This window comes from Leptopilina boulardi, unplaced genomic scaffold (assembly GCF_019393585.1).
Source record: "Leptopilina boulardi isolate dan_hultmark-lab unplaced genomic scaffold, ZJU_Lbou_2.1 LbouV2_179, whole genome shotgun sequence".
Lineage (NCBI taxonomy): Eukaryota > Metazoa > Arthropoda > Insecta > Hymenoptera > Figitidae > Leptopilina > Leptopilina boulardi.
Genome location: NW_026137728.1, coordinates 701,547 through 715,411, shown reverse-complemented (window position 1 = coordinate 715,411; position 13,865 = coordinate 701,547). Strand labels below are relative to the sequence as shown.

The following is a 13,865-nucleotide window of genomic DNA, read 5'->3' as shown; positions in this document are numbered from 1 at the left end:
CATATAAAGAAAATGTGAGCTTAAATATTTTAACTTCATTCAATGTCGTCAACTTTTTTTCATTTACTTAATAACGCCCCAGTTGACCTTTCATCAGGATGGTTTATCGAATAAAACTTGTAATTTAATTACTATTTGCTCTTATGGAAATTATTTTGTCTATGCTTAAAGAGAAATTATTTACGCTGGAGAAAAGTTAAATGTGTGACATTAACATTTTTTTTTTCGTAAGATAAACATAGGGTCTGGGCATATATTATAAGTTAGTAAATTCTCTATATAATTCAATAAATTTAATGTATCATTTGGTTTTATGTGTAAATATAAATTATATATATCACTGAGAGTCAGATATAATCTTTATAAAATTTTTAAAACCGACAAGAACATTCGTAAAAAAATTGCATTTGAAAATTTTGCACAAACAATAATATATATTACAAGTTGTGTAACTGTCGCGAAGCAAATTTTTTTTTTTTTTTTAAAGTAAATTTTTACGTTATCTAAAAGTAGTACTTGGTAGAAAATAGTAGAAATTTGTTTTTTTTCTATTTGTTGTTTAATAATTTAAAATTTTTTATCAGGTTATAATTTGTCTTTTACTACTGCCAAAATTACAATTCATAAAAACAGTGATTTTTTAAAGCTTTTAGAATTTTCAAAATTTTTTGTCTAAATGCAACTGCTTTTTACAGCAGCTATAAAAATGACAAAATTCCGTCTGACTAATCTTGCCTTTTACTACTTATATTATAATTAAAAGAATTTGGTTAAGTCTGACTGATACTGACTTTTACTACTGGTAATAAAATAAAAGGACCATAAAATTGTTGTGACTGACTGAAACGAACTTTAACTAGCGCGAAAATTGCAGGACCTTAGAAATGGTTATCTCATTAGGGAAACTCCACGAAAACTGTTTTTTTTTTAATTTCAGTTATTTATTTGTCTGATTATCACTACCTTTTACTTTACTGATAATATCATTGAATGAATTTTACAAGTCCGCACACTGACTGAAACTTACTTTTACTACTAGTACTAAAAATTTCAAGACCTCATAAATATTCTGTCTAAGTGAAAACTGTTATTTAATCACTGACATTAAAATCTTAATAGTTACTTAGAATTTTGTCCCGTCTGATAAATAGTACTTTACTACTGAATTCAAAATAAAATTGGGAATACTTTAACAGACTTTTACTACTAGTACCAAAAATTAAAAAAAAAAACTTAGAAAATATTTTGTTATTAGGAAAATTCCTTCTTATCATTAATAATAAAATGTTAATAATTTTGAAATTTTTGACTGACTGTAACAGTTTTACTACTGTTACTAAAATTTACCAAAACTCTACTCAAATTCAATTTTACTACTTATACAAAAATTTCAAAACTATATAGAAATTATATTTTTTATCTTTTAATGTGAGAAAAACTGTAATTAAATTTTAACATGTGTCTGACTATAACTGTATTTTACTACTGCTATGGTATAAATAAAGAAATAGAAATGTCTGATTAAAATTGACTACAACTACTACTGGCAGTAAATTTTTAATACTTTTCCGTGCAGAAATTTGAGTGAGATTTTAATAGGGACCTCGCTGTGCGTACCTTTTGCCAGATGGGTTCCGAAAGAGAAACTCTAGGCGGGACCCGGCATTTTTCGTCACGATCGACGCCAGCGAGGAATGTTGGTAGGGATCTAGCAGGGATATCCCTGCGATTTCCCTACCAAGAGTAAAGGGTTCTCGCTAGAACCCTATTAGCTCCCTTTAATCGATTATTATTAAATAAAAATTAATAAATATTTAATAAATCCAAAAAACATATTTATATAAAGATCCAACGTCCTTTCTTCCGTGTGTGTTTTTGAAATTGTAGAATTAAAAACGCCCGTTTAATTGAACTTCCTAACCTCCAAACAGTACTAACACAAATTTTAACCAGAATTATAAATAAAAAAGTTATAAATCATAATATTCCATGAAGAAATTGGAATAATCATAGTAAAAATTAAAATTTTGCAATAATGATATTAACATAAAGACAACATTTGAGGTTAGAAAACCAATCAATATATTTTTTACTTTTAATATTCTAAGTACATATTTCATGTCTGTTGGCTTAATATTAAATATTCTTAAATTGATAATATTATGTTAATATTTACCTTCTGATAAAGAAGATAAGTGATTTGAGTCATCTAAATTGTTAATATCCATAACTTGCTCTTGAACATATTGCATTCTATTTAATTCAACGCATACGGATTTCACCTCAAGATATTGTTTGCTACGCATTCGCGATTGCTTTTTTTTCCTCTCATTATTTTCCATTATTAATTAACAAAAGAACAATAAAATTCAGGTTCACACAAAATGACATGTGCACTTGCACCATTCATGTCAACATTCTCGACGATGGAACATCGATATATTGAAAACTTCGATACATCGATTTCAATATTTTCGATTTAAATTTAAATATTATTTTTAAATTAAATAAAAAGTGAAACTATATATAATAATGTAATTTATTAATAATATTATTTTGATTCTATCACTCGGTGGTATTTATTAATAAATTTAATTTATTTAATAATTTTATTATTATAATTTATTATTATTAATATTTATTCTTTTTATAATTACATATTTCTAAAACGAACATTTTAAAAATATTTGTGTCCCTTATTGAACATAATTAAATTCTTATTTTAAATAAAGAAAATATCGAAAAATAATCTAAGTCCAATTCGAGGTATTTCTGGCTAGAATTTAGTAAGGGCTTAATCAGATTTTTCTAGTTTTGAATTGCCTTTTTAGAATTCAAACGGGATCTCAGCAAGCTTAGGGACATTTCTACACGGGTTTTGTCTGACTGTAACTGTTTTTAACTACTGATATTAAAATGAAACTTACATTTATTATTTATTACAATGGCACACATCTCGTCAGGATTTTGAAATAACCTCAAAAAACATCCAAATTTGACCCAAAATAGCCTCAAAAAAAAACACAAAGTCAAAAATTATATTTCTCTCGATATAATTTTTTAGGTTATATGGCACATATTACAATTGCATTAAAATTTTATATGAAAAACGTTGTTTGCCTTGTCCTAACTCGCCAAAATTCCAATTTACCATAATTTTCATCAACTACCGCAACCCTGCTCTAGTGAAAATTTAGTGACTTTATTGTTAAAATTAAAAGTTACAAAAATTTTCACTAGAGCAAGGTGCGGTAGTTGATGAGAATTATGACAAATGCACTGCAAAAAAAAAGTATCTTATTATATAAGACACATTGAAAGCAAGTTACCAATAGTATATCTTCCTATTCATATTCTTATATCTTAAGAAACTAATGGATTTTAAGATATTTTTGGTATAACTTAGAAGCAAGTTGTAAAAAAATATTTTAAAAAGACGACCAAAACATCTTAAAATAAGATACTACTTTTTGCAAGTGTGGCGAGTGGGTACAAGAATGGAAATCAACCCAATTTCCCGAATTACTTTAAGCCACGTTTTCAATGTACGATATTTTTATTTGCCGCGAAAATTTGAAATCGTAGTTTATTATATAATTCATTTTTTTTCCTTCTTAGTGATTTCTTTATTAATTTTACAAATAATAACATAGAATGAACAAACTTATTTCATTTTAGAATAATTTTTTTTTCCAGTGTTTTTAAAATTAGGTCAAAACACATTAAATACGAACACATAACCTTAAAAAAAATTCATGCTTTCGATTTAATTAATGATTAAGGTAATCATTTCCATAGTCAAATATATATACAATATTGTAATATTCAATTCAGGAAAGTTTTACCCGCAAAACCCCCATTGTTTTTTTTTTTTTACTATATAACGAGTATTTTATTTAATTCAAAGTTAAATTGAAATACTTGTTGAAAAGTTGATAAATTGTAGGACTTTGATTATAATTGCAATAATACAAAGTGAAAGCAAGAAGAGAGAGAGAGAAAGAGAGATGAAGAATAAAGGTGAGTCAATGGTCTTTGTGTATACCAGAAGGCGCAAAAGGAATACGGTATGGCATCCTTCGCAGGTGATTGAAAAACGTCTTATAAAGTGCAGAGTTCAATCAATCGGGGTTGAAAGTACTAATTCATGAGATAAACAAATAATAGGAGCAACGGTGCGACTGAGAAGGCAAACTAAGCAAAGAGAGTGAGAGAGAGAGTGTCTCTCTCTTCATCCCTATCTTTCTCTCTCCTACTAACGTTTTCGCTCTCTCTCTCTCTCTCTCTCTCTCTCTCTCAAAAGAATAAGATAAATACAGAAAGTGAGGGAGAGAGAGAGAGAGACAGAAAATGAGGGAGAGAGATAGTAAGAGAGCAAGAGAGAGAGAGAGAGAGAGAGAGAGAAAGGGTGGGAAAGCAGAGAAACTGTGAGAGGATCGTAAAGTAGGAGAACGCTTGCGCGGATCCCGGGCGGGCGCGGACAGTGCCACAGGAGCCCGGCACCAGGGTTCATAGAGCTTCGCCCGGGTCGTCGCGACGCCGAGCACTCCCCCTGAAATCTCGTTACGCTCGCGAGAGACTCAAGCAATTAAGTTGCCGTTCGCCGCGAAATCAGTACGCTCTCTCTCTTTCTCTCTCTCTCTCTCTATGGTGAAGGGAAGTGCGAAAAAATAATAATAATAAAAAACCGAGTAAAAAAAAATAACGCGCGCGTTATCAAAAAAAAATTTGAAAATAAATTTTTTTTTTTTAATAAATTTTTTTTTTCCCCCTCTCCTTCTTTATTGTCAACCAAAATAATAAATAAGTAATAAAAAAAAAAGGATAGACAAAATACTGAAGAGAAACAAGAGAAGAAGAAAAAAAACAAGTCGCGATTATGTGACCGGTTAAGAAGCCGGAACGTGATCGCGAGCACATGTTCCGGGATGCACGAGGTCCCGTCCAACAAAAAAAAAAAAACGAGAGAAATAAAAGTAACCTACAAAATTATTATATAAATAAAAGGAAATAATTATGAAAAAAATTAAAGAAAGGGTGTGATTTAACAATATACATATATATCTATATTGAAATGTCATCCTTGTCCAACACGTCGTCGTGGTCGACCTTCTCACCATGAGGACATCCTCTTTTATCAACTACTACGTTCTGTGCCTCGTTTTCTGGATACTTTTGGGCATATCTGGTAAGCGATTAAAAAAAAAAAATCTGTGAATTGTGTTTTTATTTTTTTCCAAAAAAAGTGATTTGTGATTTTTTTTTTAATTATAATTAAAAGTGAAAAAATCATTACTAAAAGTTTTTTTTCAAAACCAGTGGATTTAGGAAAAGAGGTTATTAAAACAAATCTCTCTCTTTCTTTCTCTCGCCGGGTCAGCTGTGTGGGCACTTGAGGGTATTGTATAATGCATATATATCAAGCACTTGAATCGGTTTTCTCTTTATTCAAAGTGGGGAGACGTTTATCCGGATCTGTCGATCGAAAAAAAGAGGGGAATAAAAAGAATAAGAAGAAGAAGAAGAAAAAAAAAGAAGAGTGTGAGCAAACAACCAAAGACTCCTTTTCGTGAGGTGTTCTGCAAACTCCACTCGAAAAAATTTCTTTACTACTGCTTTGCAAGTATCTCAAGCACTCGTATATAACCCATGAATCACTCTTGCGATTTACCAAAAGTCTCTCCTTAAAAACGAAGATACCGGGTGAACTATATACATATATATATATTGTACAAAACTCACTTGGAAAATACAGCTGCAATACATCTTCCGCTCAAGATTTCCTATATACTGACAAATTTCAATGAGGGGATTAACGATTTCCTGAGACGAAAGATGAAGGGCTATATTTGTGCCATTCATAAAGTGTAATATGCATGTATATATATAGTTCTACATATAGTGAAAATTAACCAACTTATTAAAAAAAAAAAAAAAGCTACAAAAATGTTTTTTTGGAAATTAAAAAGTTGAAGACAAACTATCGAATTCTTAGGTGAAAAAATTAACGATAATTTTCGCCGAGTGATTATCGATATTTATTATTACTATATCTAAATCTGAATTAGTCACTTTTGACTAACTAAACTGCGCCGATACGTTCAGTTAATGAATTAGTAACAGTTTTGACTAATTTTTAGTCAAAAATCACTAATTTTTAGTAGAAAATGACTAATTTATAGTCAAAAATTACTAATTTTTAGTAGAAAATGACTAATCTATAGTCAAAAATTACTAATTATTAGTAGAAAATGACTAATCTATAGTCAAAAATTACTAATTTTTAGTAGAAAATGACTAATCTATAGTCAAAAATGACTGATAGTTAATGAAAACTATTAATTTATTTAGTAAGGCTACTATTTCAGATAGTAAACTCTAGTAAATGAATTAGTAGTTTTTTTTACTATCAATTAGTCATTTTTTAACTAAAAATTAGTCATTTTTTAACTAAAAATTAGTCATTTTTGACTAAAAATAAGTGATTAGTAGAATTTTAGTAGAAAATGACTAATTTGTAATCAACAATGACTGATTGTTAGTAGAAAACTACTAATTTATTTAATAAGGCTACTAATTTCAAATTAGTAAACTTTAATAAACAAATTAGTAATTTTTTTAATGACAATCAGTTATTTTTGACTAAGAATTAGTAATTTTCTATTAAAATTCTACTATTGACTAATTTTTAGTCAAAAATTACTAATTAATAGTAGAAAATTACTAATTTGTTTATTAAAGTTTACCTAATTGAAATTAGTAGGTTTACTAAATAAATCAGTAGTTTTCTACTAACAATCAGTAATTTTTGACTGTAAATTAGTAATTTTCTACTAAAATTCTACTAATAATGACTAGTTTTTAGTCAAAAATGACTAATTTATAGTAAAAAACTACTAAGTCATTTACTAAAGTTTACTAATTGAAATAGTAACCCTACTAAATTAATTAGTAGTTTTTTTAAATAACAGTCAGTCATTTTTGATTAAAAAATCGTTATTTTCTACTAAAAATGAGTAATTTTTGACTAAAAATTAGTCAAAACGGTTACTAATTCATTTACTCAATGAATCCGCGTAGTTGAGTCAGTCAAAAGTGACTAATTCAGATTTAGATACATAGAAAAAGATTTCTTTGATTTAAAGAAATCAATTTCTTTGGCAAATTTTTCTATGTTACCAAAAAAAATTTATTTTTTTCAAACAAATTATTTTTTATGAAAAAAAAATTATCTTCATTTCAAAGAAATTTTTTATTTAATTTAAACAAATTTTTCTTTGACCATATTTTCAAAGAAAATTTTATTTTAAATAAAAGAAAACAAATCAAAGAAATTGTTTCCTTTAAATCAAAGAAATCTTTTTTCTGGATGAAGAGTACCTACTCTCTAAATCTGAATTAGTGACTCACTTTTTGCTTCTGAATTAGTTAAATTTTACTAATTGTTAGTAAAATTTTACTAATTCAGAAGCAAAAAGTGAGTCACTAATTCAAATTAGTAAACATTTTTACTAATTCAGATTTAGAGAGTACAAAATTCGTGTTTATTTTTAAATTTAAAATTTCAAATGTTGATACTCAAATTTTTTCAGTAGTAACCTTTTTTTAGTTATTAATAAATTTAATAATACGTAACAATTTTATAATAACAATAATAATAATATTAAATAATTATTTTTTAACAAGTAAACGGGTATTATTATTTTAAACAATAAATAAATAACAATAAACAATTAACAATATAATAAGTCATATGATTACAAAAATCATGTCGAAAAAATAAATTTTTCTTCCTCATTTTTCAGTAGTCGCTCATAGAAAAATTATCACATTTTTTTTCAATAATTTGACTATCGATGGTCACTCGGCGAAAATTATCGATATTTTTTCCACCTAGAATATATCATCTTAAAAGATGCATAAGAATTTTTAAGATGATAGATTAAAAAAAAAAAGACGGGGAAAAAAGCCAATTGAAACATTTTAGTAACTTTCAAGTTGATAAAAGCATTCTAATAGTACTCTTACAAATCTCACGGAAACTAATGCTTCTTTAAGGACCTTCTTCAGTTATTGTTTCTGAAAAAATATTCTTTAAATCTTCTTCAAAATTTTTTAAGGAAGATGCGATAAAAATTATAAAATCTAGAAAAATTTGAATCACTATTATTTTGAGACAAAATTTTTCGTAACAATTTTTATATTGTACAACCAACTTGAGAATTTCAATATCAATTTTTTTACACTCAGTTAAAAAGAGGAAGTTAAATTATAACTCCCAACGGGACTCTATAAAAGTCCCCATCCTTTTGGAGTTGATGCTATAAGGGAGTTAATTTTATGCCTGAGGAGTTAATGCTAAAAGAGTTAATCTAATGTTATAATTAACTTTTGCATTTGATTTTTTAACTTCAAAAATTTTACCCCCAACTCTGGTTGCCATTAAGTCCAGAAAATTTTTTACCTAATGTAGAATTGATTTTCTTCCAAAAATTTCTGGTGAAATGTTTCTTCAAGTACAGTTCAAATGTGATGAAAATTTCATAAAAACCTTTCGCAATTCTGAAGCAGGAGATATTTGGATTAAAATTTAAAAAACGATAAATAATAATTTAACTTTCAAAAGATTGAGATTTTCTTCAAGAGAAATTTGTTTCCTGAACTAAACCTAAAAAAAACTAAATCTTACGAAATTCTAAAAAAAAAATTTCTTCAAATTTTCGAAAAAATGTTCCTTTTTATATAAAATATGGTAAGAATTTTAATAATTTCATCACTGCTAGAAAACGAGATATTTAGGTTGAAATTTGAACCGTTAATAACTGAATTTCAAGATATGATTTTCTTTAAATTTCCTTCAAATTTTGAAGAAAATGTTTCCTCAAATACAAAAAATTTTATCTAAAACAGCGAAAGGTTTTCACTAGAATAGAGAAAAATTTAATTGAAAGAATTAAAAAGTTTTGCTATTTTAGTGAAACCTTTCGAAGTTCTAGGTAAATATTTGTTTTTCCTGTAAGGCTAAAATTTAAACCACTCTAATAACTACATTTCTATAGCTTCAATCCTCATTCAATTAAAAAGTTAGTTAAAACGTTTTTTCTTCAAAAATTTGAGAAAAAAAAATATTCCTTTAAATATTCTTCAAATATTAGTAAAAGTTTCAAATTCACAATATTTAAAAATAATAAAATATATAATATTTAAGCTGAAATTTGTATCAGAATAACTTAATTTTAAGATTCAGTTTTTTTTCAAATTTTCTACAAAATTTTTGACAAAATCTTTTTTCAAGTATACTTTGGGTTGTCATAAAAAAAATTTGAATATCTTTGCACAATGCTAGAAAACGAGATATATTTAGATAGAAATTTACATCTGAATAATTCAATTTTTACAATAGATTTTTTTTTAAATAAATTTTTTCAATTTTTTTTTTTTTTTTTTTTTTTTTAAGAATTCCGCTTCATTATGTATACACCAATCGTGGTAAAAATTTTCGGAATATTTTGCAACACTGGGAATAACGTGACATTTGGGTTGAAATTTGAATTTGAATAATTTAATTTTTAGCATCGATTTTCTTTAAAATTTTGAAAAAGTGTTCCTTCAATTCTATATTTTAAAAATGTAGTCAAAAATTTTTAGAATCTTTTTCAATGATATAAAATGGAGAAAAAAAGATTTGAAATTTAAATATGAATAATTTAATTTTTAAAAGCAATTTTTTTTTTGATCTTATAAAATTTTAAGAAATTGTTCCATTGTGAAAAATTTTCAAACCCTTATTATAATAATAGAAAGTGAGACATTTTGGTTAAAATTTTCAACATTTTACACAATTCCAAGTTGGAGTAAATAAATAATAAGTAAATAAAAGTTTTGAAAATTTTTTTTTAAAAAAGTCGATGTTTTCAAAAGTATTTTGTAAATAATTTTGGTTTTATAATATAGTTTTACAAATAATGTTTATTTATGATAAAATAAAAAGTTTTTGCTGTTTGTGACTAAATTTAAAAAACATAAATTTTTCCAATATAATTTTTGAAAAGAAAATTAAATGATGAAAGTTTTCAAAGACGACAAACAACGAAGACGAGGACGAGGACGACGACGACGATATCAACTTGAACGAAAGATGATATCTGTAAATGACGTAGTTTATGAGAACGATAAAGTTTCCAAGTGATGGATTTCAAAGCCTTCAGAGCTATGTGGATGTTATCTCGGTATAGGAAAATGATACAGATAGAGTTTCATATCAATCAAATTTTGAATCAGAATATGAATCAAGATACATGAACCGATTATTCATAAAAAAAAAGAGGACGAGTATCGTACTTATAAAATATTAATAGAGCAAACATTTTCTCCTCATAATAATAGGTGTACAAATATCTTTTGTAATTTCAATTATACAAACATTTAGTAAACAGATAATATAGTTTACTCTACATTTTATTTTTCAAAAAGATTTCAAATTTTCCAAATAGAACCAACAAAAATTGTTCAAATTTTTTTTTAAATTAAAAATTTATTTTTAAATAAATAGAAAGAAAATACAACTTTTTTTTAAAAAAGGAAATTTTTTTTTATAAATACCGTTTTTTTATTCACTTGGAAGGTTTCATAGAAAATTTTGTGTAAAATTTTTTTTAAGTTTATCTAAAATTTTATATCAAGTGTAAAATTTCATATAAAATTTTTGTAAATTTTTTCTACATACACTTGTGTAACATTTTTTTTTATTTTATATGTATGTCAGAAAGCTCCAGATAGTAAAAAAGAAAATTTTATATTTAAAAAAAAATTTTATAACATTTTATATAGAATTTTTTTGTTGAAAATTTTTTATTTAAAATTAATTTAGATTAATTATTTTTTAATAAATTGTAATTTATTTAATTTACTTTAAGAAATTTAAAAGTAAAACCAAATTTACAATCAATTTTGATGCATATGATTTTAAGATATTGAAGAAAAAAAAAGAAATTTTTCCTTTTCGCATATAAAAGAAAACAGTAAATCAAATATTTATGAATATATTGCGAATAAGTGTGGAATTTCACTATTCTCGTAAAGTGACGTTTTCACACTTTGGTGTTCTGCCTCAATTTCACCGAGCAAAAAAAAAAAAAAGAATGAGAAATTCATTGGTGCGCGAGAATTTTATTTCATTTTAAATTGAATTGGAAAATTGAAAAAAAATTCCTTTCATTATTAAAAGTGATATTTAAAAAAATTTAATTTATTTAAAAAAAGTCAATATTTTTAAAAAATATTAAATTTTTCTTTTGTTTAATTTTTGTAAAAAAAAGTTATACAAAAATTTTACAAAAAATTTTTTTTCAAATGACTTAAAAAGTAGTTTTTTTTTTGCAATTAAAAGTTACACTGAAAATGAAAACTTTTCAAAAAATAATTGTCAGCAATTTTTGTCACAACATTTACTCTAACGTCATTTTAGTAACGAGAGCGCACCTATATCGCGAGAGTTATATTGAAAATTGCGGCTTTAACTTTAGAAAGTGTTTAATCCGATGAATTTGAAAGCTAAGTGAAATTGTCCAAAACACGATCGAAAGGTTTATTGAATTTTTCGTCTAAAAAAAAAATGAGCCACGATGCAAATAATTTCAAAATTTATTTTTAGATTAAAACTCATAATTAGATAATATATTAAAAAATCTTTGCAGAAAAAAAAGTAGAGGAATAAACGTTACTTTTAAAAAAATTTATTAAAATTAAATTTTAAATGTCTTTTACTATATATTTGTTTAATAAAATATTGGTTTAAAAAAAAACAGAATAAAAATGTACTAATAAAACAAGTTCATATACAATTCGGATTTTATCATCTTTGTTGGATATTTAACGTAATAATAAAATAATATAGCTGCAAATAAACGGATTTTACCACTTGTTTTATTAACATTCACATTACTAAATCAACAGTTGACGTAGTAATGAAAATTTTTATATTGCACAAGTATAGTTATATATTAACCCATTAAAACACTATAAATCTCCGTAGAAATTTTATAAAAATCAAAAAATATTTTTTTATTTTCTAATATTATTTATATATCTAATAGTGATTTTTAATTGAAAATTAATTTCGCACAATATTTTTATTTACCTACTTATTTATTTATTATTACTTATTTACTTCTAAATCGGAATTAGTAAAAATTTAAACTAATTCAAAAGCAAAAAAAGTTAGTCACTAATTCAAATTATAGTTTAAATTTTTACTAATTCAAATTTAGAATTATTTTGAAAAAATAATTAATTAATGTTTTATTTTTAAAAAATGTAATGAATTAAAAAAAATTGTTTATAAAAACTTAAATTTTTAAAAATTAAATTAAAAATTTAAAAAAAAACAATAAAAATGTTTATGGGGAAATAAAAATGTAATTTTAACGGTTCAATATTAATGATCGTTATTAATTTAATTTTCAACTTCAGTGTATGTAATAAATTGCAGAAAATTCCTGCAAGTCACCTTCAACAATTTTTATTCCTTGTAATACACAATAAGTTTTGACAAATCAATCATTATATTTGTTGGCAGCAAAGTAACTATATATTTTTTTTTTTTTTGATATAGAAAAATGTCAATCTTAAATCAGTGCGGAAAGCTTTCCTGACAAGCATTGAACTCTACATCATTCTCTCTTCTTCTCTCTCTCTCTTGGCTTTGAAACTATATAATAATTCTGTAATTTCATCATCAACTTTATCCAAGTTACTTCGAATGGAGTTAAAATCAAATTCGAGAATTGATATACTAACTTAAAGTGCTTTATTGAAATAATTACCTCTTTTTAATTATTATTACTATAAGAATAAAATGCAAATTTAGAATAATCAACTTAATAATTATTTGAAACAAATAAATCAATTTATTTGATAACAATCAAGTAACGGATTATATTTGAATCAAATAAAATTTTTTTTCAGTGTATGTTTATCGATATATTTTTTGGCATTAAATATTTTATGCTTCTTTAAATTTTTGAAATTACACTTGTAAGCACATTTTCATGAAGGGTTGTTTAAAAAAAAAAAAAGAAAATGACTTGACATTTTTATGCTTTCGTGAATCAGTTAGACGGCAACTAAACTTAATTATCTCATTAGAGCTAACACACTAACTACTCCTGCTGCGTTAACTCCAACATCAAAATGATTAGGCTCTATCTTGAAGCAAACGATGCCATTCACAACTTTTTTTTTATTTCTTTATTAGATTCATTATTAATCTCTTTCTTTCCCTCTCTCTCTCCCCCGTTTTTTTTTCTTTCATTTTTTTTACTATTTTCTCTCTCTCTCTCTCTTTCTATTCTCGAGAGTAAAATTGATTAATAAATTTCTCTTCGTGTACTTATTTTCAGTGACCCACTTTTCACGATTTGAAATCCGTGAAATTATATGAGAATTAAGTAACTAAAAATCTAAAGGAATTTTTTTGCATTTTTGCACTGATTGAGGAAGAAGTTTATTTCACTCACATATATATTTGTGCAATGATAATTAAATGAAAATTCTGTTTAAAATTGGTTATTATTAATAATGAAATTACATTTTAATCTACTTTATTTAGGTAACTTATTATTTTTAATACCATTTATATTAAAACAGTATTTTCCTGTGTAATGTTACAAATTAATTATATATAATTATATATACAAATCTGAAATTTGCTAAATTAAAATTTATAATTAGGATTTCAATTAATATAGATCAAGCTTAAAGGATAAATTTCAGAATATTAAAATTGAAAACTTTTATATTGAGTACTGAACGCCGCAGTTTACTTTTTATGATGACTATTTAAATTAATATTAGATTTACTTAAT

The 13,865-nt window shown here is 25.2% G+C and overlaps 1 protein-coding gene across 1 annotated transcript in view; it reads left to right on the top strand.

Moving 5' to 3' along the window:
• The first annotated feature begins 4,477 nt into the window (after window positions 1–4,477).
• Window positions 4,478–13,865, top strand: part of LOC127277765 (cell adhesion molecule DSCAML1-like) — a 92,265-nt gene continuing 82,877 nt past the window's right edge. Inside the window, exon 1 of the mRNA XM_051299127.1 lies at window positions 4,478–5,188. Within this exon, the coding sequence (XP_051155084.1) occupies window positions 5,119–5,188 (70 nt within the window). The 5' untranslated portion in view covers window positions 4,478–5,118. The remainder of the gene's footprint in view (window positions 5,189–13,865) is intronic.